The 24,164-nt window shown below is 37.3% G+C and overlaps 2 protein-coding genes across 2 annotated transcripts; one reads left to right on the top strand and one right to left on the bottom strand.

Annotated features, from left to right (window-relative positions):
• Positions 1 to 2,514: 2,514 nt before the first annotated feature.
• On the bottom strand, positions 2,515 to 3,153 carry LOC115747472. Its single transcript, XM_030683655.1, has one exon. The coding sequence runs from the start codon at positions 3,151 to 3,153 to the stop codon at positions 2,515 to 2,517; it is 639 nt and encodes a 212-aa protein (XP_030539515.1).
• Positions 3,154 to 15,032: 11,879 nt separating this feature from the next.
• On the top strand, positions 15,033 to 15,605 carry LOC115747471. The gene has a single exon (XM_030683654.1). It carries the CDS (start codon positions 15,033 to 15,035, stop codon positions 15,603 to 15,605), a length of 573 nt encoding a protein of 190 aa, XP_030539514.1.
• Positions 15,606 to 24,164: the final 8,559 nt, after the last annotated feature.

The raw sequence follows: 24,164 nt of genomic DNA, 5'->3' as shown, positions 1-24,164 counted from the left end.
CGAGCGGTGGGGACATTGATCCAAAGCAATCGACAGAGCCAAGGAAACTAGTGGCTTGAGTCACCCATTTGGGTAGCAACTGCCCCTAAGCCGGTGAGAGGTCTCGTTCAAAGGCCACTTTAGTTTGCAAGCTCGTTCCGATGCCAAAGTTCTCCGGCCAAAACCACGAGCATTTTATGCAACGGATACCTATCACGTGGCAGTAACATGTGGTGTAATCGACCAATTAAAAGTGATAAGCACAGACACTTGACGTCAAACATGGATGAGATTCATAGCAAAAAGATAATGATGATTGATCGGTTATGCCAAGTCATTATACCTTTCAGTGTGTGGGTCACGTTAGGTATTTTTTTCGTTGTCAAGACATATAGTCTCTCATCGGGTCTAGAGATTGGTGTAAAAAAGTTAAAATCGATATGTTTATATCAAAGAATGGAAGCATCTATAATCTTCCCCCCCTCTGGTCTTAGATTTGGGATTTTGACTGTGATATTCAAAACAATATAAGTAAATAGAAGCATAATTTAATACCTTAGAATGATGCGAAAAATTTGTGACATGCTAATTTTTAGTGGTTCAAGATGTGCTTTTCCCGAGTCAAGCAAACAAACAAAAGTGATCTCTTATTTACTGATCAATGATCATCAATTTCCACTCTAGTCTCGAGACTCGTTAAATACAAATGGGTCTTGTTTGCTTTCATTTCTAATAGGAGAAAATGTCCTTTCAGCTAGGTTTCTGAGTGACGGTTTATAAGTATGGACATTGCATTGCATCTAACTTTAGTCAAATTTCTTGATAACTTGTAAAGCACCGATCAAAATTATAGTCGAAAAAATCCGTTTTAAGAGGAGAATATTGCCCTTGGCACAAATCAGGTTACTTTGAACTAAGCAATGGTTCGACCACAAAAAAATAAAATAATAATAATAGTAAGGATGCCGAAAAAGGAGAATTTTCTCGTTGTTGCCTACATCAAGGGGTCATATGCTTTGAAGATGTGAAATACATGTTATTATGGAAATTTAATTATGGAAGTAATGAACATCATCCTCATGCCTTCCACATAAAGAGAGAGAGAAGGGAGGGGGGGCGGGCGCCACCAGCATCATAGATGGCTAAAGGCTGGTCTACAGCGGTTAATCAAATTGCAATAAAAATCTTCAAAATAATCATTTTTTTGTTTTTCCTTTTTTTTTTCTTTTATTATTTTTTTCCTTTTTTAGGGCAAAGGGCTGGCGGAGCCATTGGCCCATCGACGAGGGGTTGAAGCCCCTCTCCGGCCAGATTTGGTGTCGTGAGCTATCGACAACTCCATATTTGGTGAGGCGAGGGCCTCGACGCCCTCGCCCATGGGCCGATGGGGGCTTAGCCAAGAACCGATGGTTCCGTCGGCTTTGAACCAAAAAAGAAAACATAAAAAAAATTAAAGAAAAAGTAAAACTAAAAATCAAAAAAGAAAATAAAAAACCGAACCAAATTGAACTGAATTTTTGATTCGTTTGATATTTAGTTCAATGCGAGATTTGGTTTGGTTGAAGCTTAATCCTAATGGTTCAGTTTGGTTTGATTTTTTTAAAAACCAAACCGAACCGAATCATTGACACCCCAAATTAGGATAATGTGAAGAGGGCCGGTCATTCCATGTCTTCATGTCGCAATCTTGTTGCCTCGTAATAATGTCTCGCTATGTTCATTAATCCTCTCACGAAATCGAAACCCAAATATGAGATGTTTATTAAGTGGGTTACACAACTTAATAGTTTAACGCGTTTGAGATACGGGCATTTGCGACATAAACGTGCGGGATTGTGTCTAGATGTGTATAAACATATCGGAACATGTCTAAAAGTACCATGTTGCACGGGTAACATGTTACATCCGTATGACCAAGCATATCTAACTGCGTCATAAATGAATTGAAAATGGTCAATTCACACACGAGCCGTTTATGAATTCATATATGATCAAGTTGCATTGTTTATGGCAAGGACCGTTTAAGTGTGACCCGAACGTGCTCAATTATATATCATGGCAACAAGTGGGGCCGAAACTTACCGACCTTAATTGTGGTCTAGACATTTATATCAATAGTCTAACTTGCTAACTTGTTACTATACTTGCATTTTGATGGTAGAAAACACACAAAAAGAAAAATGCAGTTCAGGGCAAAAAAAAAAGAGGAAGAGCAAAATAGGAAAAAGGAGATTGCTTCAGGAACGAAAGAATTGCACGTCTCCAAAAAGGCTCAGTCTCTTACTATAGGGGGGCAAGGCCCAAATTACAACACCTCTTCTGGCTTTAATCCAAAAACTTACACCAGAATGCATCCACAATTTCTCAATACGAGAAACGAAAGCAAGATTAAAGAGACTAAATAACAACTGCCGACTAACTTTGTTATTGAGAACTGGAAGATTGATGTTCTTTTCTCTTCTTTCTGAACGTTAGATACACGTGAAGTCATGTCCTCATGAAGTAATAATGGACATCCTTAACGGCGGTCGATAATCAGACGCTTCTTCCGAGCATCTCCTGGTAATTCTTGAAAGACTCCATCTTCTGTAACCTCATCTGCCGATGGAACCTCCTTATGAACAGATCGGCCACGCGGTCGATCTCGTTCTCCAGCACGAACTCCTCTCCTCTGTCTTCCTTGGAGTGCTTCACCAGCTCGATCACCGACCCGCCCGACGACAAGTCCTTGATGCCGTCAAACAACGTGTGTCTCAAATCTGGGTGCTTCTTGTCATCTCCACCATCATCATCGTATTCTTCTTTCTCTTCGTCTTTGGCTGGCTCACAGTGAGTCAGAACGGGCATCGGCTCGTGCACCAGGGCTTCACTGTCGCAGTAGCTAACAATGGCATTCTCGTTCAGCTGCTCTCCCCCCACATCGGCATCCTCGAACTCCTCCCAGGGCTTGTCCCCGTCGAGGTTGTGGTGGTGGTGGTGCTGAGAGAGGAGGTTCTGGAGCTTGTGGGAGAGGGTGCTGACGAAGAACTTCTTGTCGTGGTGCAACAGCGAGAATATGATGAGGCGAGTCCGGAGGGCGTCCGTCTTCCTCCTGAGGGCCAGGGACTTCGACTTGGCCATCCCCGACAAGGCCGCGAGCATCTGCTTCAGCATTGCAGGTACCTTGTTCTTCATCCACTCGGAATCGTGTACCACCGGCGTGAAATGAGAGAGGCGCTTGTCAATGTGTGCTCAAGAATAGCTCAAGAGGTAAAGGAGTGGGTTAGGCATGGAAAAGATCAAGAGGGGTCGACAGGGGTTTATATAGAGAGAGGAGTCCGAGTGATCGGTAAGTTTGCTGCGACTTTAGTAGGTGGAAGAGACAGGAGAGCGGAAAAGCACGAAAGAGTAAGGGCTAAGGAAAAGAAGGAGCTTCGAAAGTGGAAAACAGAGAGGACAAAAGTGGATTGAGAGGGACACGTGGCGGGATTTGGGAGGTTGATTTCGAGTGAGGTGGGGTTAAAAGCCGGAAATCTTGGTCGTTTTTGGTTTTGGAGAGTTACACTGCATGAATAAAGGTGGTGGTGGTGGTGGACAGTGGTGGTGGGCGGTGGTGGGGGAGGCTGATTTATGCTTTTTGGCCTTTTTTAGATCGGAATAATATCATGGGTAACCCCAAAAGAATATGATGGAGACGGCCGTTAGGTGAAAATACTAGATTTGACGGGAGCTAAGGCCAAAAAAATGTGAAGGAATTGCCACTTTTATAGAATTAGGGTCGCATGTATAATAAGGGCTAACGGGCATGGAATCACAACATAAGAGACGAGAGTTGAAAGTAACTTTAGGATCATTGATGTGGCAACTGATGCTAAGTAGTCTATCGAGCTACGTAGCAGTGAGAGGTGAAGTTTGAGCTTGACGGAGGAAGCAAGTGATGGCATCGATCGACACCAATATCGGCGGTGGCTGGTGATAAGATGGGATGCACAAGGTCATCTCGTACAACAGTTAATGCCGTTAAATTTTTTTTTTTTTCAAAAGGAAGTATTAAGTCTTGTCGATTTCTTAAAATCCCGAAATTGGATCGAACAAAATAAGGCTCGGAGACAATAATAAACGACGAAGAAAAGCTTAGGGATCAATTATGTCGAGATCTTAGTATGTAGAGTTCTCTCTCTCTCTTCGACGAACTCTTCGAGATGTGTAACGCTATCCAAGGATAACCGTCTTCTTAATTACTAATTATCCATTTCGTATGCAGTCACGTGCTTTTACACGTGAGAATGAACTTAAGAAATGACAATGTACATGAAAAACAAATATCTATAGCAGTGTATAGGAATGGAAACTCAGCTCACAAAGCATCACAAAAAGTTGATATTCTCACATGTCACTTTAGACTTTATTCCCATTTCTTGGCAATAGACAGAAAAGAGATAACCTTAAAAAAGCTAATTGCAATGGGTCCAACACAACAAACCATTTGAATTCAAAGAATGATGGGTCGGATTGGATCGGGATCAGAGTTCTTGGAATGCTCAATTGGCATTTGCTTAATGGAGTTGTATTGCTCCTTTTCATGTCACCCAGCACAATTAGCAGCTGCAAAATGACTAGGGTTTGCGTGAGATTACGGCACATCTGAACATCATTCAAGTTCAATCTAGCAATTAAAGGGACCATTGCTCACCATGGAGTCAAAAAGGGGAATTTTGAGCACCACTTTAGATGCATTTGCTTGCATTGCTTTGCCACTTCTGAGCGGCCGACAGACTCGTTTAATGTGTGGGTCGGGCCGGCTCGGGTCGAGTTGGGCGGGCTCAACTTTGAGCTCCAGAAGTTTCTTGTCCAAACTCTATGCCCACTTGTCATGGTAAAATATCTACATAGATAAAAGAATCAAATGCTTTTTGCAAGCTCATTCCGATGCCAAAGCTCTCCAACCAAAACCAACAGCAGTTTATGAGACGGATACACCACGTGGCAGTAACACATGGTATAATCGATCAATCAAAAGTGAGGTGTATACACACATGACGTCAATGAGATTTATGGCAAATGTATAATGGTGTTTGATCAGTTACGTCAACTCATTATAACCACATGGGGTATTCGTCACGTGAGGTATTTTTTTTTGTCTAGACATACTAAAAAAGGTTGAAAAATATATGTGTATATATGTAGATATATATATAAAATCCCTCTTCATTTTATTTTAAGTTGCACCCTCGATTTTAGATTTTGGATTTTGACTGAGATATTCAAAATAATAATAAGTAAATAGAAGCATAAATATTAGGACCTCGGAATAATGCACAAAAGTTGTGACATGCCAATTTTAAGTGATTCAAGATGAGCTTTTCTCAAGTCCCCGAGAAGCAACAGGAGTGATCCCTTTATCTTACTCAGATTCCATTCCCAATTGAGTCTCGAGACTCATTAAACACAAAAGGGTCACGTTTACTTTCATCTCTAACCGGAAAAAAAAAACATCCTTCAAGTATGTTTTTGTATTGGTGATTTACAAGTATGAACGTCACCTGCATTTGATTTTAGCTACGTTCTTTTGATAACTTGTAAGCTGTGATTCATCGATCAAAAGTATAGTCTAAGAAAATTTCGTTTTACGAGGAGAATATTGCAAGCTAGGATACCTTGAATTAAGCAACGGAAAAAAAGAGTTTTTTTTTTTTTTGGGTCGGAAACGGAAAAGAAAAAAAAAAGGAGGCTGAAAAAGGAGAAAACTCACGATGTTTCAAGCCTCCTTGTTGTGCAAGACATGGGCTTCTCGACACTGGGTGGGTGGGCCATAATGACCCGAAAAAGTTCGAAACGGAATGGACGGGTCACGACAAAAATTCAATGAGAATTTCCGACTCTTCGCCAAGAAAATTACTTTTACGATTGACCCGTTCTTCACGGTCGGGTCGGTCAATTGGAGTTTCGCGGATGTCGTGTGGTGGATTTTTTTTTTTAATGAATATAGGAAATTGATCTTGAAGTCACCTTGAAGAAATTGAGAGGTCGTGTTGCTTGCAGAAATAGGTCATATGCTTTAACGATGTGAAATATATTGTTATTATTATGAGAATTTAATTATGGCCATAATGAAGACTTCCCTCGTACCTTCTGCTTAGAGAGAGAGAGAGAGGGAGGGAGGAGGGGTCGCCACCAGCATCAAAGGTGGCTAGAGGCTGGTCGACGGATGTGCCAGCTCGGGTGTGACGATGAGAGGAGGGAGCGGGCGAGAGACTTAGTGATATCATACGGCTCCAGGGCGACTTCATAATTATGATTCAACCTGTGAACACGTGACGTGTATCCAGCCATTCTTTTAGACTGTTCGGTTTGATCCGGCTCGAGTGATAAAAACCCGAATCGAACCAAATCGTTGATAGCCCTAATGAGAGCAAATATATCCTTTTTGCCTTCATTGTCGCCCACCGTTGTCTTTTCTTCCCTTTCTACTTACCTATGAATCGTGTGACCAAGGTGGTTTTTTCCTATGGTCGGCATGTTCACACCCTATTGTTTTAGGATGTCTTGTACCTTTTAGTTAATTTAATCTGTGCACGTGAAATGTCCCATTACTGGGGAATATCCTTTGATTGGATATAGGATATGCTTGGAAATTTCTCCGAGAAAGACACCAACAAATAGACACCCAAGCCAATTTTCTTCTGATAGGCCAATAACTTGCAAAACTTTCCAATATACCCATCTTTTCCGACGAAATTCATACTAGATATCCATGCAAAATTTTCTTTAAGCATGAGCTCGATCTTGGCTGGTCTATCTTCATGATTAAATTAGGGATAAAATAAGTGTAAGCTTGATACCGAGCCTATTGACATGCCAGTTCGGACCCACTTTTGCCCGAAATTTTAAGCCAAATCATAGGTCAATTAAGATATATTGACTGTTTCGTACCACACCACATCAATTAACTTTCATGTGAATATGAAAATGCTTGTCAAAATGAGTTAAAACTTGCACTCCACTGTATTCAATTTGTTATTACTCCTCCTTCCTGGACGGTACCTCGTAGGCCAGACTTCATGCATGAACTATTGATGAAGTTGACTAAGGCCTCAGCTTCGTTTCGTCATTTTTTTTTAACAACGTGAAATGTGACAGAAAGTGACATCTCCTATATATTTTCTCAAAAAATTTCTATTTTTTTTTTTGTCATGTTTCCCGTTCTCCATAATCATTTACTTAACAAAAAAGTATCCATACGAATATTTTGTATCTTAAATGTTGGATTAGAAGGTCTAGATTGCCCGGCCTCGTACTATTATAAACCTCACAGTCCATGACCAAAGTCCAATTTTACTAATAGATGGAGCAAACGATATGTATACAGGGGGGAAAAAAAAATACCAAAACTATCATAAACTTATTGTATTTATACCAATTCGATTCGAAATATTTTAATTGATCAATATAATTCTAAACATTTTTGCATTGATACCAATTGAGTCATCTCGCCAATTTAGACCAAAAATCGTGGACTAGGAATTTTTTTTAATAATACTCTAATTATTTTTTGAATTTGTGTAATTCTTTTGTTTTTTTTTTTCCTTTTTTGTGTTTTTTTTTTCTTTTCTTGAGGGCTAGCGAAAGCCGTTGGCCGACCCTCGCCGGCATTGGGCTAGAGCCACAACGCCGTAGCCTAGATATGGCAAGGGCCATGATGCCCTCGCTGTGGCAGATGAAAGCATGGCGTGGATTGTTGCGCCCTCCTTGGACAAAGCTAGGGTGTGTTACCCCTAGTCCAAATCTAGCAAGGGCCGCAATGCCATTACTAGATCTGTGCTAGACAAGAGTACTGCGGCCCTCACCAGCCTTGGGTGAGGGTCAGCCAGCGGTCCTTGCCAGCTCTCAACAAGAAAAGAAGAACTAAAGAACAAAAAAGAAAAGAGAAAAAGGAAAAAAACCAAAAAACTATGAAAAATTCAAAATACCATATAGATATTATTAAAAGTTCATGTTAGTGCCAACTGTGTCAAATGAGATGACTAGCATCCACATCGGCGATAAGATGCTCGGGTGAGTTCAATTGGTTGAATTAAAATATTTAAGACTAAATTAATACCGACACAATAGGTTTAGGATTTTATGTATTTTCCCGTATATAAGGAGTATATAAATGTCCTAGATAAGCAATGTGGTATACTTTAACACCACCTCAGGTGCATGCCCAATTGAGAACGATATGCAGATTTGATTGATGGTGGGGGAGGGGGTTGGGTTTCACATGCGATAAGGTAAAATTTGGCTTTGATATCGTGTAAGAAAATAAACCCAAAAGTTTAAGCAATGTGGAGGGAGACGGCACACACAACATATAAGGGCGGCTCTATTTCCACCCCTATATGACTAATCCACCCCATAATCATTTTATTGCAATTTGTAGCAGTGGCCCCATTCCTTCTTTTATTTATTTATTTCTATTTCTAAGGATCTAATTGCCATAATTGTAATGCAATATTTCACATGTTTTACTTTTTTATATCATGGGTACCCACACACAAAAAGGCATTATGTTTTCTTTTTCATTTTCAGATTTTACTTCTATAGAGATAAGTTTTTTCAAAAAGAGAAATTTTCAACGAATATGTATCAACTCCCTTAATTACTACATCAAAGAATTTGTTTCTTTTCGTTACCATTGTCGAAATATTTATATACACAGCATGTAGGACATTATAGAAGTACCGAAAAATACAATAAAAAAAGTCGACGTGAAAATGTGATGCAGAATGAAGCATATTGATATTTTTTCATAAACATTTATCGGATGATGTTAATTTTTTTTCCATCCAAAATGATGAGATCTCATTGGCATTTTCAAAAAAGAAATTCCTTTGTATGCAATGTTTAGATTTAATTAAGTTGCGTCTTTTAAATTTTATATTGGAGAGTGCAACAAAGAATTTTTTTTGTTTGTTTCATCATATCATCCCATTATATTTATATGTGTATAAAAGACAACCGATAAGAAAAGGTTTCACGGTGATATGCACAACTAGAGCAAAAGTTTATAAGAAAGTGATTGTTTTATAAAAAAGCATATGTCAAAAAAATTTTAGATAGTACATGATAATTGTTCGTTTAATTTGCTTAACAACGAAGAAAATTTTCTTTATTTTTTTTTTTTTTGAACATTCTTCCTTTTGACAAAACTAATTCCTGGAAAAGTAAACTCTAATAGTAACATAAAAACATAGTGCCTACAATCAACAAAAAAAAAAAATCTAAAACTCTTAATTATGGCAATTAGATCTTACATAGAAATTGAAAAACTAAAAAGGAAGGAAAGTAAATAAATTTAGTACCACTGCTTTAAATTGCAATAGAATGATTGAGGCTAATTTTTTCTTTTTGGTGGAAAATGGGTGAATTTAGTCATAAATGGGTGCAAATAGCACCGCCCTTTTATATAAGGAGTATATAAATCCTGTAAATAAGGAATGAGAGATTTTTAAATGTACTCTCGTTTCATCTTCGAGACGAATACACTAAGATTGCCCGTCAATCAATTTCATAATGACTTTTGGCGATATTTCTTAAATGAAAAAGACACTTTTTATTGCTCAAACGAGTTATGAAGTCCCCATCAGGACAATGACCACGTATTGCTCTGTCTCCCCAACTTCTCAGTGAAATTGCCGTTTCCTCTAAACAATTCATAAAGAGAGGATATTGAGGGGAAAAAAACATGGGTTCAGCTCCTAAGGTAATTAAACTATAATAACAAACACATTACCTGCAATATGCATCATAAGCGCACATCTTTTTTATTTACTCATCCGTAAATATATTAATTTGTCTAATAGTGAACACGATGCATTACGCAGAATTGTCTATCTAGGTTTCACATTTCACATTATCATCTAGTCGTTTTATTTGCACGCACTAGGTTGTGATAGTGACTGTTTAATTACAGATTTATTATAGGCCAATTACATCATGGTATTTGCTCAGAGAAATAGCTATTGCAGTGTGTTTCCCCATAGAATTCGTAATGCATGTATAGCATTTCTATAGTATAGATTATGCTTATTTTTGGATAATCACATATTGATAATTAAAATATTAAGTATTTAGTATATAATTGATGTAAATAATTTGTTTGGCTTTAGGCACACCATCGTCGGTGTCGTCATCATTATTGTTATTATTATTATTGGTATTTTACAATAATTAACATAATATTACTGGCTTGGAATTAGGTATAATTATGTAAAGTTTAATAATTAATATTATATATTTGCATCACGGTATTTGCTCCGAGAAATGGCGATTACAATGTGTTTCTCCATAGAATTTATAATGCATGTATAGCATTTCTATAATATGGATTATACTTATCTCTACATAATCACATATTGATAATTAAAAAAATTTGTATTTAGTAAATAATCGGTGTAAATAATTTGTTTATCTTTAGGTACATCATCATCATCATATTTATTATTATTGGTATTGTACAATCACTAGCATAAAATTACTAGCTTAGAATTAGGTATAATTATCTAAAGTTTAATAATTAATATAGTTATATATGTAATGTAATGATTATCTTAGTCGCTAATTATTTTAGTTAATCCTCAAATTGTTACATACTTATTATGTCTATTATACTGTTGAATGTGCAATGACCTAATCTTCACTTTAAAATTCAACTCTGAATCATAACCACAACTTAACTCTTAAATAATACATGCAAAATCATATATTCATTTGTAATATCCTGATAACTATGGGGTATTACACTCATGATTGGGTATAAAAGTGGCCATAACTATAATGTTATGTATTTAGATGATCACATGTTATATGCTTAACTTTTTAACAATTTATTACAATTGAAGTGTTATGATATCCGATAATACATTTTCTGTATTAGACTAATGAATCGTGATTAACTATTAAAGTGAGAGATGTTTTTCCCTTGCCATATATTTATTCATTGAAACAAGCTGTGTAACGGGCGTTACATTGTATAAACCAAATATTATAACAGTTATTACAGCTCTATATGTTATATTAGCAATTAGCATGTGATATCTATCACGTTACAATGTTATTCAATTACTGCGACCAAATGGGCCGTATATACGTATAGAAAATGCTGTCCGCCATGCTCAACTTCATAGTTGCCCAATGGTAAAGGATCACACCATCTATTATGAGGTCGGTCACCCGTTCAAGTCTTCTTTTAAACGAGCCTTTAGCCAACTGATGCTTATGACATTTTTTACATTATATGGAGACTTCTTGTCCTCTAGGTTGCGATGATGGGCTCATACACCGAAAAGCATACCGAATAGCTATGATTTAAATCGGGATATTTCATACCACAAGTGTAGCTCTCATGATATTTTTGCGTCGGTTGATGGTTTCTACCCTTTTCAACTCATAAAAAGGATAAGTCTAAACATGTGTGAAATTCACCTTATGGACTCATCAAGTAAATCACTAATATTCATTGGCAACTTTGATCTGAAATCGAGCTACTTGAGGTCGTCCACAGCAAGATCTGGCAGTGGTGGGCTTGCGGCAACATGAGCGGATGGCAGTTCAAGATGGACGGTGACCCGGTGAGGCGGACTTGATGGTTTCGTTCTTTTGTGACACTATGTGCGCTTTTGAGAGAGAGAGAGAGACTCTCAGAGCATAATGGTGGCGATGCCAACGTAGAGCGGGTGGCTGCGGTCGCAAGTGGTGGGTGGATTGGTGGTGGCGACTGATGCTAGGTAAAGTGGCTGATTTCGTGGGGTGATATGCTAGTGCTTTCATCTGGGATTTTAGGTATGAGATGTTGATTATAGGCTTTAAAAACTCACCATTGAAATCAATACATGAGTGAAATTTTTGAAAATGATTTTCGTCAGCAACCCAAATTTATTTATCTCAATAGAGTCGACAAGACACTTCCAGGAAGATACTCAGCTTATTGTATCCTTCATATTAAATCAAAGACAACGACGGGAACAGGACAATCATCGCGGCTTGTGACGTGGTCCAGTTTCAAACCTCTGACGCGCATAGTTTCCTTCAAGATGACGAGGAGTAATTTCATTGAATCGAGTCATCCCATCGCCAATTGAAAAGGGAAGATACGCACGTATTTTCTTGGAAATTGAAGTTAGATTATGAAGATCCTCCGACCAAAATGGTCATTACTTAAATGCGGAGCTTAAAGTAGGAAAATCGTTCACATTCGACTAGATGTTCTTTCCCTTCGTCTACTGGACAAACTAAGCAAACCCCTTCTTCTTAGGAAAAAGTATCCAAAAAAGTCTTAAACTTATTAGAATTTAATCATTTCAGTCATAAGCCTTTTAATTAAACCTTTTAATTTTATCAATTGAGTATTAAACATTTTCACATTTTACCAATTGAGTTCATTTGGTTTATTTTGGCTTGAAGTTTCTAACGTGGATGCTAGTTGTCCTATGTTGCATGGCCGTCATTGGCATGAATAATTTTTAATACTATTTTAATAATTTGTCGAATTTTTTTAAATTTTTTTATCTTGTTTTCCTTGTTTACGTTTTTCCATTGTTCCTTTTCTTTTTTTTCTTTTTGTTTATTTTTCCCTCTGCCACCACCACCGAGCCTCGTCGGTGGCTGGCGAAGTTCATCGGTCTCTAGCGAGGGTGGAGGGAAAAGGTATAAAGAACAAAAGCAAAGGCAAAAACAAAGAAAACAAAGAAAGTAAAGAAGGAAAACAGAACAAAATAAAGATAACAAAAAGAATTCCAATAAAATAAAATATTACTAAAAATTGTACACGTCAAAGTTGATTGTCCACTTAGGACAATTGATGTCTACATTAGTGATTTGTGACCAAAATTAGCCGAATGAACTCAATTGGCAAAACTTGAAAATTTTTAGAACTCTATTGGAAAAATTAAAAAGCACATGACTAAATGGGCAAAATTGTAATAGATTTAGGACTTTTTGTACACTTTTTCCTATTTCTTATGATATCTCCAAATTATAGGTTTATTTTGAAAATTGGAGTATTATTTTCATTTTCCATACTTTCCCTCGCACAAGAAAAAAATATACCAGTTAGAATTCTTTTGGAATTTTTTCTTTCAAAAAGTGATAAATCTATCATATGGCAGATAATTTAGTTTTGTTTTTTAAAATTTGGCCAATTTAATCCTAAAATTTTTTATTTTCTAATGTTGTCTTTCGGGCCAAATTTGATTGAAAATCGATGATGTAGTGGTTCGGTTAGCCAATTTTTGCAATTTTTTCCTTTTCTTTTTCATTTTTTTGGCAAAGAGAGATTGGGAAAAAGTAAAGAAAGAAAAAATTCAGAAAAGAAAAAAATTGCAAAAGTTGTCAACGAGAGCGAGAGCTATGCCACCTAGGACATCCAGCGTCCATGTTAGTGATTTTTTGCCAAAATTAACTGGAATGGCTATATTGAAAAATCTGGGCAAATCGTCAACATGTTAGAGTTAAATTGGTCAACTAAAAACATTTTAGGACTGAATTAACTATTGTACAATAGGTTTCATTCTTTAATATCAAGGACAAGAATTTTTAAAAGTTTTTTCTACTTGAAAGTTGCCTGAAATTTATTAGGATTAAGCGCACATACAAAGTGAAACCGAGAGTAAAGGCGAAATGAAAAATCGAGACACATACCTTTAAATTAAGGTAACATCCATCAAAGGATTCCATCACGATTAGCATCTCTCACATCTCTATTACAACTTTCAATTATAAGAGAAAAATATTACATAATAGATGGCGCGAGAAAATCCTAGGGGCTGAGAAAGTCCTAGACCACACAATAGCAAATCGTTAATGACCGTACCTTCTTGTCGATGAGGAGTATGAATCACACTCCAATAAGAATAAGTGTTGGATGAGGACATATCGCGGTGTCTATAGATGGAACTATAGTAGACAATAAATTTGCTATCATCACCGAAGATTAGCTCACAAGAGGCTCTACAACGGCCGTTTCGGTTCAAATCTTTGTATTTGGCCGTGTGCTAATTTCTGAAAATCGACCTAAAGAAAATGACTGAGCAAATGGAAGAACGAAGAAATGAGCCGAGTCCATAAAATTGAACAAATTATTCCCAGCACCCTGGGAGTAAGTAGAGGTAGTGAATACGAGACGTTGGAGAACCGCGAGATCCAATGTATCGCGTGGTCCGAGCCTACTGCCCCGGGTGCGGTCGATAGCCCAGTCGACAACTTCTCAAAAAATTGATGCTACTCAACCTCAAGTCACTGTCTAGTTTCACTTTTCGCGGTATTTTCTTGGATAGAACCTCGACTTTCCCCAAGGCAATGTCAATAACTTCATGTCGCAAGGATCTTCCTGCCATTTGCTTGGACATGACTAATTTAAGGCAAAAAGACCAGCTGAAGACGTCACTTTCAATCCCGCCGACCAAGGAGCCCACGAACCTATCGTTTCAAATTCCCAACAATTGGGTCGTAGACCATTCAATTCCCTATTTCAATGACAAAAGGAAGTCAAAATAATTAAACTCCCTATTTCAGCTTGCAAACTTCACTTTTGGACCCACAAGCATATAATAGCTTCTTATAAACAATATATATTCTTATTTTTTATTCTGTCTCTTCCATTATTTATTGGACGTGAAGTTCTAGGAAAATGTGAGGATTGCTTAGTCCATTAGAATACCCTAGTGGTGCTTTCCATAGGACCTTGTTACCACCTTCCTTTGCCCTTCTCAATACTCTATGTGACAAGCTAATTTTCATTAGCGTCTCTATAGTCTATATCAATCAATGAAATTAATAGCGATATTGCCAGGCTTGCGGCTCAATTTTCCCTCCCTATAAATTTGCTTGCACCTTGAATTGGCTAGTGCCAGCCCAGCACTTAGAATTCTCCTCAAACCCCACATAGAAATCTCGTTGTTGGCTTACTTTAACTCCCTCTTCTTTCAACTCTTCCAAAATTCCAATGGCATCATTCTCATAAAGAGGGACTTAGTTATAGAGTACTTAGTCTTGTTGTTGTAAAAGAAGAGTGCTTTTGGGTTAGAATTCTGGTCATGGAGTTGCAACCCAGAGTGAGCTCAATCATTGCCACAAGGCTACGGAAGATTGTGAAACTCGCTTTTGTAATGATCAGGAAAGGGTTGATGTCCAAGAGAAATTTGATCAATGACATGATCGATGAGGCGAGGGACAGGAAGCTCATGAGAACATCGCTGAGGAGTCTCAGCTTCAGTCACTATAATCACTCGACGAACATGCGGCGGGTCGGGCTCAACGGGTATGAGTACGAGTTCTCCTGCAGCAACAGCCCGAACCCGGTCATTGTCCACTCGGCCAAGAACAAGAGCCAACGCTTCCCCTGCATGAAGCTCCCTAAAGTCATCGAAGACTTCGTCGAGGACGAGCCTGTGTACCCTGAGACGGTCGTTTTCGTGGCGAAGACTCCTGAGTACACGTTCAACATCCAGATCGAGAGACGCAGCCCACTCAAATCGCCCTACTCGGTGAGGGTCTCTAATTTCTCATCAGATGATGAGGGTGATGGGAAATATGGGCTAGTGGACCACAAGGCTGAGGTATTCATCAGCAGGTTTTATGACCAACTGAGTAAGCAAATGGTGAACTAATGCTTCAAGCTCTAGTTCAAAATCCTGCTTTTAAGTTTCGTGGGTTGTGCGTATGAATCTCACAAGTCATCCACCAGATTTACAAGCATTTTCATGGTACCCCACCTAGGATATAACAAGAAAGAAAATAAGACCCATCTCCTTTTTAATGTTGGGCTTATAAGAGTGGTTGTGCTGTCTGTAAATACTGTCCGATCTGAAACGTCTTTAAATACTTCAGTCTTTCTTATGTGTTTCACATGTGTGTACAAAGCTCCATGATTATAAATGGAGCATGTATAAATGGCAAAACCAACAAATTTATGTACAATATTATGGAACCGTTGGGTATGCTTTTGTTCTGTTTCTTGCTGTATTTAGGGTTTACTCATGATATTAATGAGTCCATGATAATCTTTTTATACTGCTTCTTCATTAGATTGATTTATCTTTTGAGGCCCACCTGAGCCCTTCACTTCACCAGCAGGACAAGAATATCATAAGTACCATAATTTTTGTATGGTGTTCACTCGAGTGTCATAACTTTTTTTTCAATCACTTAAGTGCTATAAATTATATACGGCATTAACTTAAGTACCATAACTCTTTTTTGTCGATCATTTGAGTGCCATATAACTTTTCAATCGGTCACTTGAGTGCCCTAACTTTTTTAAAAATGTTCACCACAAGTGATATGCCACGTCAGATTTACGGCACTTTGATGAATGTTTTAAAATAAAAATTGGCACTTAAGTAATCAATTGAAAGTTATGGCGTTCAAGTTAATGTTTTTTTATAAGTTATGACACTTAAGTAGTCCAAAAAAAAATATGACACCCAAGTAAGCGCCGTTTGAAAGTTATGACACTTATGTTGTACTTATCTCCTTCACCAGCATTTCTCACTTAAAACTTACTATGCAAGTGGACTGATATCAGTTCTACTGACATATCGGAAGCACGTGCTGCATGCCTCTTCAATTGGTTGCCTTCCTATGGAGATTATGATTATTTATTTCTCAATGAGCAGAGAACTCTTGCGATTCACTTGCTGGTAATAAATTTACCGAAATCAGCACGAGAAGTATTAGGAACACCAATCCGTAAAGGGAAAAATAGAAAAGAAGAGAAACCAACTTTACATCCAAAAACCAATTTTCAAATCAGAAAGGGAAAAATCACGGCACTATACTAGGCAATCTCTCCATTATTAATATCAGTATCAATGTTATAAGCTTCAATGTTACAACTATAAAAGATATTGCACCAATATATATTAGGAATCTAGGGGATTCATAATTGTGATGAAAATTACAAGTATGTCATTAGCACTAAAAGCTCTGCACTTTAATATTATTTTTCTCTATCAAATTTCACAACTTCATCAATCTCCCATTTGGAGGCTGGTCTTCAAAAAATAAGAATAATATTTCATAGTCTTCACCCATCTTTGTAACCCAAATTATCTTAATGCAGTGATCCCCCTCATCACTAACCATGGAAGCCAACTAAGGCAATGCACAACATTAGTTTTTTATTGGTGACAACCTTTGTTAACATTTATGCTGGATTTTTTGTACCAAAAATCTTCTTCAATGACAATGCCCCATCATCTATCAACTGACAAATATGATGATACTTCAACTCATTGTGCTTCGTCCTTGAATGCAATACCAGATTCTTTGCAAGACAAGTAGCACTCTAATTATCACTAAAAAGAACATTGCTATCCTGCTCCTTGCCAATCTTATTAAGAAAAATTTTCGACTAAATCATCTCCTTACCAGCTTCAAATATTGCAACATACTGTGCCTTAGTGGTTGAGAGAGATACACACGTTTGAAGTCTAGGCATCTAATCGATTGCAATGCCACCTAAGATAAAAACATCACTCGATGTGCTCTCCATATTATCCAAGTCACCACCAAGATCTGCATCAACAAAACCTAGTAGTTACATTGTTTTTCACAAAACATAATGACATACCCGAAGTACCTTTTAGGTATCTTAGTAGCCACTTTACAACTTCCCAATACTTTATTCCTGGATTAGCCATGTATCTACTCACATCTCCCAATGTGTGAGCTGTGTCTGGTCTGGTGCACACCATAGCATATATTAAACTGTCAACAATTGACGCCTAACATACCTTAACCATATATTCCCGCTCTTCATCTATCTCTCAAGACTGCTTCTTCTAGAGCTTAAAGTGACTTCTAGGCTTTGTCTTTTGAACTCCGAATCTGTCTAGCACCTTTTCAATAATTCATGCAAATCTATATCATGTGATCCTCATTCCAAGAATTTGATTCGCTACGCCCAAGTCATTCATCTCAAACTCTTTTAACAATTTCTATTTCAGTATGTTGATCTCCTTCCTGCTGGATCTTGTAATAAGCATATTATCCATATATAACAACAAAATATATAGTAGTAATCAAATTTCTTGAAGTAATAGCATTGATCCATCTCACTTTTGGTGAACCTATTACCACACAAAAAAGTGTTAATTTTTTTATACTGCTGTCTAGGAGTCTATTTCAAGCCACACACACTTTTCTTCAGCTTGTAGACATAATTTTCATTTTTAGGAATCTGAAAACCTTTTGGTTGTAACATGTAAATATCCTCCTCTAAGTTACCATGGAGGATTGCGATCTTAACATCTACTTCAGATGCAAATTCTCAATAGTAACAATACTCAATACTAGTATGATAGTAGCTAACTTTACAATTGGAGAAAAAATTTCTATGTAGTTAATTCCTTCCTTTTGCTGAAAACCTTTTCATATTAACCTTGCTTTGTACCTCTTGCTTCCATCACATTCTTCTTTGACCTAATACACCCACTGATTTTGCAATGCCTTCTTCCCATCTTATAACTAACAAAAGAAATCCCACATCGAAGAATTTGTAATGTGTAGAGCAGTTAATGTATTCTAGTTGGCCCGCAACCTATTGACTTAATGTTTTGGGTGAATGGGAGTCCATTTAGATATGTTAAAATGCTTGGAATTGGGCTCCCTCTTGGTGATCTCCTTCAGCAAAAGATATCGGGCATATGTTATGCCCTCCCTAACAATTAACACCCAAGTTCTGTTCTTCTCGAGTGAATCCAACTTAACCCGCATTGCTAACTCCCATTTAATAGAATTTTTAACCTACACTATTTCGAAAAAAATTTCCAACTCACCAGCGTCAGTTAAAAGATTTAATAATGTAGAATACCTATGTATAGGTTTAGATGTTCTACTAGGTCAAGGTATATGTTGTTCTTGTTTTGGTTTTTTATTAGAGTCTGCAACAACGGTTTCACTCTTAGAATCCCCTTCCATTTCAATCTCTCTAGTCTCCCCTATTTATTCCTTCGCACTAGATTTAACCACATAATCTGTCATTGTATAACATGTTTTCATTGAATGTAACATCAATTGTTCTTATTATTTTTCTATTTATGTTCATCCCAGAACCGATAGCCAAAATAATCATAGTCATATCCAATGAAAAAAACATTTTTTTACCTTATGTTATGAGCTTATTTTTATTTTTAAAATCTATGTAGACATACGAAACACAACAAAAAACTTTCAAATGCGAGAGATTCACCATCTTTTCACTTCATTCTTCTTACGGTAGCTTGAAATCAAGTGGAACTAAAGGTCCTCTGTTGATTAGATATGTTGCTGTGTTAATTGTGTCTGCCCAAAACATCTTGGGTAATCTTGCATTCATCCTCATACTTCTTGCATGCTCATTTAGAGTTCTATTCATCCTCTTAGCAACTCTGTTTTACTGTGGTCTGTTTTGAACAGTTCTTGTTATTCTGATTCTATTCTTTGCACGAAATCGTTTGAACTCCTTGATAACATACTCATCACCATTATCGGACCTTAGACGTTTAATCTCCAGGCCATTCTCATTCTCTACTTCAGCTTTCCATCTCTTAAAATTAGAAAACAAATTAGATTTATTTTTTAGAAATTAAACCCATACCTTCCTGGTGGAGTCGTTAACAAACATGACATAGTAGCGCGAACCTCCAAGGGAATGCACAAGGGCTGGCCCCCACACATCCGTACGTACCTACTCTAACTTTCCTTTCTTTGGTTTTCTCCTAATCTTCGAAAAACGAACACATTTCTGGTTGCCCAGAACTCAACTTTATATTGACCAATATCCATGGACTTCAAATCATGTAGTTTTCCCTTAGATGCTAACAACTTCATCCCATTTCGCTCATGTGTCCAAGCCTGCAGTGCCACAATTTAGAATTAGCTTCAGATTCAATAACTGTTGCGGCTTCTTTATTGCTTTTAGTCATGTACAATGTTTTTGACATTGTTCTTCGTGCTACAACCAAAACACCTTTGATGAGTTTCCAAGAGCTATCACAAAAAATAGTCATGTATCTTGTATTGTCTAATTGACTTATCTGACATCACGTAACTTCCACCGATACCCGTTAGTAGTTTTACTGTAAACATAACCCTTTTCCATAATTTCTAAAGATTCATCATTGGCAAGATAAACCTTCACACACTTTCTAGCAACGAAATTGTGTATTAATTCTTTACACGAAGTAGAGTGAAAAGATGCACCTAAATCGAGAATCCAAAACTCAATTGGATTGTCTATGCTCAAAATTAAAGCATCCTTGTCAAGCGTTTCTTCAAGAGTTGCATTCACATATTTCTGTTCTTCTTGATTTTGATCTCGATTATGAATTTTCGTTCTTGGGGTTGTATAATCTTGTCTTAGATGATCACTCTTTTCGTAATTTCAGCAAGTTATTCCACCACGTAGTCTCAATTTGCTTCTCCCTCTAGAATTAGATCTACCACAGTAGTGGTTCTGCCCTTGTTGATAGCTTCTCCCTCTACTTTCGGTATTTAAGGCAATACCCAAAAATTCATTCAACTCTCTTTTGCAAATATCCTCTCTAAGAATCAAATCTTGGATCACTTGAAGCGTCAACTTTTTCTTACCAAACGAACTACTCACTATAGTCATAGGTGCACTCCAACTTTTAGGTAGTGAAGATAATAACATTAAAGCTTTTACCTCGTCATTGAATTTGATTTCCACAAAACTCAACTAAGTCGGGATCTTGTTGAACTCGTTGATGGGATCTGCCACAAAAGCACCTTCGTCCATCTTCATATTGAAAATACGACGCATCAAATATACCTTGTTTGATGCGTAAGGCTTCTTGTACATGTCAGATAAGGCCCCCATCAAATCTACCGTTATCGTCTCATCGATGATGTTCAAGGCAACGTTTCGCGCCAATGTGAGACAAATTAGACCTAAAGCTTACGGATCTAACAATTCCCACTCTACTTGCTTCATCAACTTTGGTTTCTCTCCCGAGAGAGGCTGATGCAAGTTATTCTGATACAACAAATCCTCGATCTGCATTTTCCAGAAATCAAAGTCCTTGCCTTTAAATGGATTTATCTTCACCTCCCCTTCATTCATATTTGCCGATCCCACTATTTTGCCAAACCAAGTTCTTGTACTAGTTGTTAGGAATGAGAATCATTGAAGACAAAAAAATAGAAAATAGGAAAAACGAATTTTTATAAGGAAAAACCCATTTTCGCAAATTAGAAAGAAAAAAATTACAGTAGCACACTAGGCAATCTCTCCACTAGCGGTATCGGATTATCAGAGTTACAAGCTTCAGCGTTACAACTAAAAAAGATAATGATCCAATATATAATAGGAGTCTAGGGAATACATAGTTATGATGAAAATTACAAATATGCCATTAGTAGTAAAAGCTCTATGCTTTTATATTACTTTTCTCTATTAGACTCCACAACTCCATCAAGAAGTCGCAATTGCACAACAACTTGTTCATCTTATCAAAAATGTTAAGATATGAGATGACACCATCTAGAAATTATGAAGGATAAGATAAATAGGAGAAGTTTAAAGGTATTTCTATAGTATGTTGACCCCATGTGGGCCCAAGTAGCCATGGCCAAAGCACCCTAGATAAGCCAAGATCAAAGCACTCACAAAGGACTTGTGACACTTTGCCCCGTTTGGACTCCATTTGTTTCACGAAAAATAGTTGATGCGCACAACATTTTCCTAAATGATCCGTTGTATTGGTTAAAATAATTATCCAACGAGAATTTTTTTTATTACCGACCTTAATTTATGTCTCAATATTTTCTAGGATGAAAAAGATATTTTTCATTCATTCATTTCTGTGTGTAATACAAGCGGACAACTTTTAGAAAATTAACCATCGAGAAATATCTTTTCTATTGTCGACGATAAATTATATCTCAATATTTTTTTGTACGTTGAAAACATTTTTCGTTTATTCATTTTTGTATGTGATACAAGTGATCATTTTTAGAAAAATATTTTGTAAATCATTCATTTTTTTATGAAACAAACATAGCATTTTTTTTTCATGAAATCATTTGCATGCAATCATGATCAACTCTATTTCTAAATCCTCTAATATGTGAAGGTGAGAGATAATCAACCAATAATGAAAGCATTAAATAAAGTAGTAACAAATAAGTAATAAAACAAAACCAAATAAAGTGAGTGAACTACCTAAGGGATAGTTGCCAAATTATCCTAAATTTGTTGTGCGGATATCAATTTAGTCTTAAACTTTCCAAAATTATCAATATAATTCTAAATCTTTGCACAAAATTTTAATATATTCCTTTTGGCCAATTGCCATCAGAAATAGCTGATGTGGTGACCACAAGTTAGCCACGTCGGTGTGCTGCGTAGGATGGCTTAATCGGATGCCATGTCCAACAAATATATGGCATGTTTGATTCAACATTTGACCAAGGGATTTTGAGAAAATGCAAATACCTTTAGGCTAAAGGCATTTTCCAAAATGCAAGTAGTGTTTGATAAATTGTATTTTAAAAACACATTGGAAAAATTTTTGACGTAAATGATGTTTAGTGAAAAATGAACTTTGTAAAGTATTTTTACTTTTTTGAAAAAAAGCAGCAGTTGGTGGCGATGGTGGCGGGCGATGGTCAGCGGTGATCGGTGATGGGTGGTGGTGGCGGGAGAAAGGTTGGAGAGCGGCGGGGATCGGTGGGGGCCAGCGGTGGCGACGGGAGGGCGACGGTTGATTTGGCGGTGGCGGCGGTTTTGCAGTCGGCGGTGGGCGGCGACGGCGACGATCATCGGCCGTCGGCAGCCGCGATCGTTGGGGGTCGGCAACGGCGGGACAGCAGTTTGTGGTGGTAGTCGGCGGACATCAGTCGGCGGCAATGGACGGTAGTCTGCGGTGGCAGCGGATGGCTAGCGGTAGTCGATGGGGGGTGGCTAGTGGCGGCGGGCGACGGCGGGTGGCGAAAAGCTAAGCTAACAATTTAAAAAAAAAAAATTAGTGGTATTTCTCAAAAGTTCTTTAGCCCGGTACTTTGGGCTAAAGAACTTTGGAAAGCATTTGAGATGTAATTGTATCTTCCCAAAGTGAGCCAAAAAATGAACCAAACACTATTCATATTTGGCCAAGAGACTTTAGAGCCCCAATGTTTATTTCCAATGTTGAACCAAATAGGGCCTATGTAGTAGATGCATATGTAAATGCACCGATTCTTTATTTTTTTTTTCAAAAAAAAAAATTCCAAGGAATCTAATCTCATTTTAAAAACTGTACTAGATGCTTAAGTAATCTAAAATGCAAGATGCGATCTTCAATAAATAAAGATTTTTGGTAGGAACAATATTTCATTTTTTTAAAAATATGTAAAAACGATCCTTGAAAAAAAAAAAATAGATGTCACCACCATTCTTCATTTGGTTCTCCAATTCTTAGGCAAGGCTTCAAACAAGTCATATAGAAAACCCCATGGATCTTCAACAAAGTAGGCCACTGAAGCCGATAAGCAGCTTTCTCCACTTTAGCCAACACGGGCATTGGCCATTCAAAACTTTTGGATGAGTTTCGGATCATTCTTCCTGAGGTACCACAACTACCCTAATCCTCGAAATGCTCGAATCGCCTACTTAGGTTCAACATGCCTTCTCTTTTGAACAATCCACTTTTGCATCTGCTTGGAGATTCATTAACATATTCAGTTGGACCCACATTCTTTCAAAATTTTAAGTTAATAATTTACAAGCCAATTAGAATATATTAACTGCTCAACATCACACAATTATCCGATATGAGACTTTTACGGCACAACTCACATGTGTAACTTAATATAGCAGCTGACGACCTGCCACCACTTCAAACGAGCTCTTGTTACGGGAAGAGCTTCGTTAAATGTTAAAGTAGAATTAGGGCAGAGTCGAGCTGGTTCACCCAACTCTTCTATCTAGTACTCATGTAACATCTCAAGTGCTCTTTCCAACACCTCGTCTAAATCATTCAGTTTGACTATTTATCCGGGCCTAATACCACAAAAAACCTCAAACTGGTATAACTGTGATAAATTTTCTTCAAACTAATTTTTTTGTCGCCAAAAATCCAAAATCAGGACACCAAAATCGGTACACTAGTGACTAATTTATTCCAAATTAATTTTTTGATCATGAAAAACTCCAAACTGATACACCTATGACAAATTTACCCTCC

This window comes from Rhodamnia argentea, chromosome 5 (assembly GCF_020921035.1).
Source record: "Rhodamnia argentea isolate NSW1041297 chromosome 5, ASM2092103v1, whole genome shotgun sequence".
NCBI lineage: Eukaryota > Viridiplantae > Streptophyta > Magnoliopsida > Myrtales > Myrtaceae > Rhodamnia > Rhodamnia argentea.
The sequence above is the reverse complement of the archived record's forward strand: the minus strand, read 5'-3'. Positions and strand labels throughout refer to the sequence as shown.

Excerpts from the sequence above, each read along its gene's own strand:
- LOC115747472 (XM_030683655.1), bottom strand. The coding sequence starts at position 3,153 with ATGAAGAACAAGGTACCTGCAATGCTGAAGCAGATGCTCGCGGCCTTG.
- LOC115747471 (XM_030683654.1), top strand. The coding sequence starts at position 15,033 with ATGGAGTTGCAACCCAGAGTGAGCTCAATCATTGCCACAAGGCTACGG.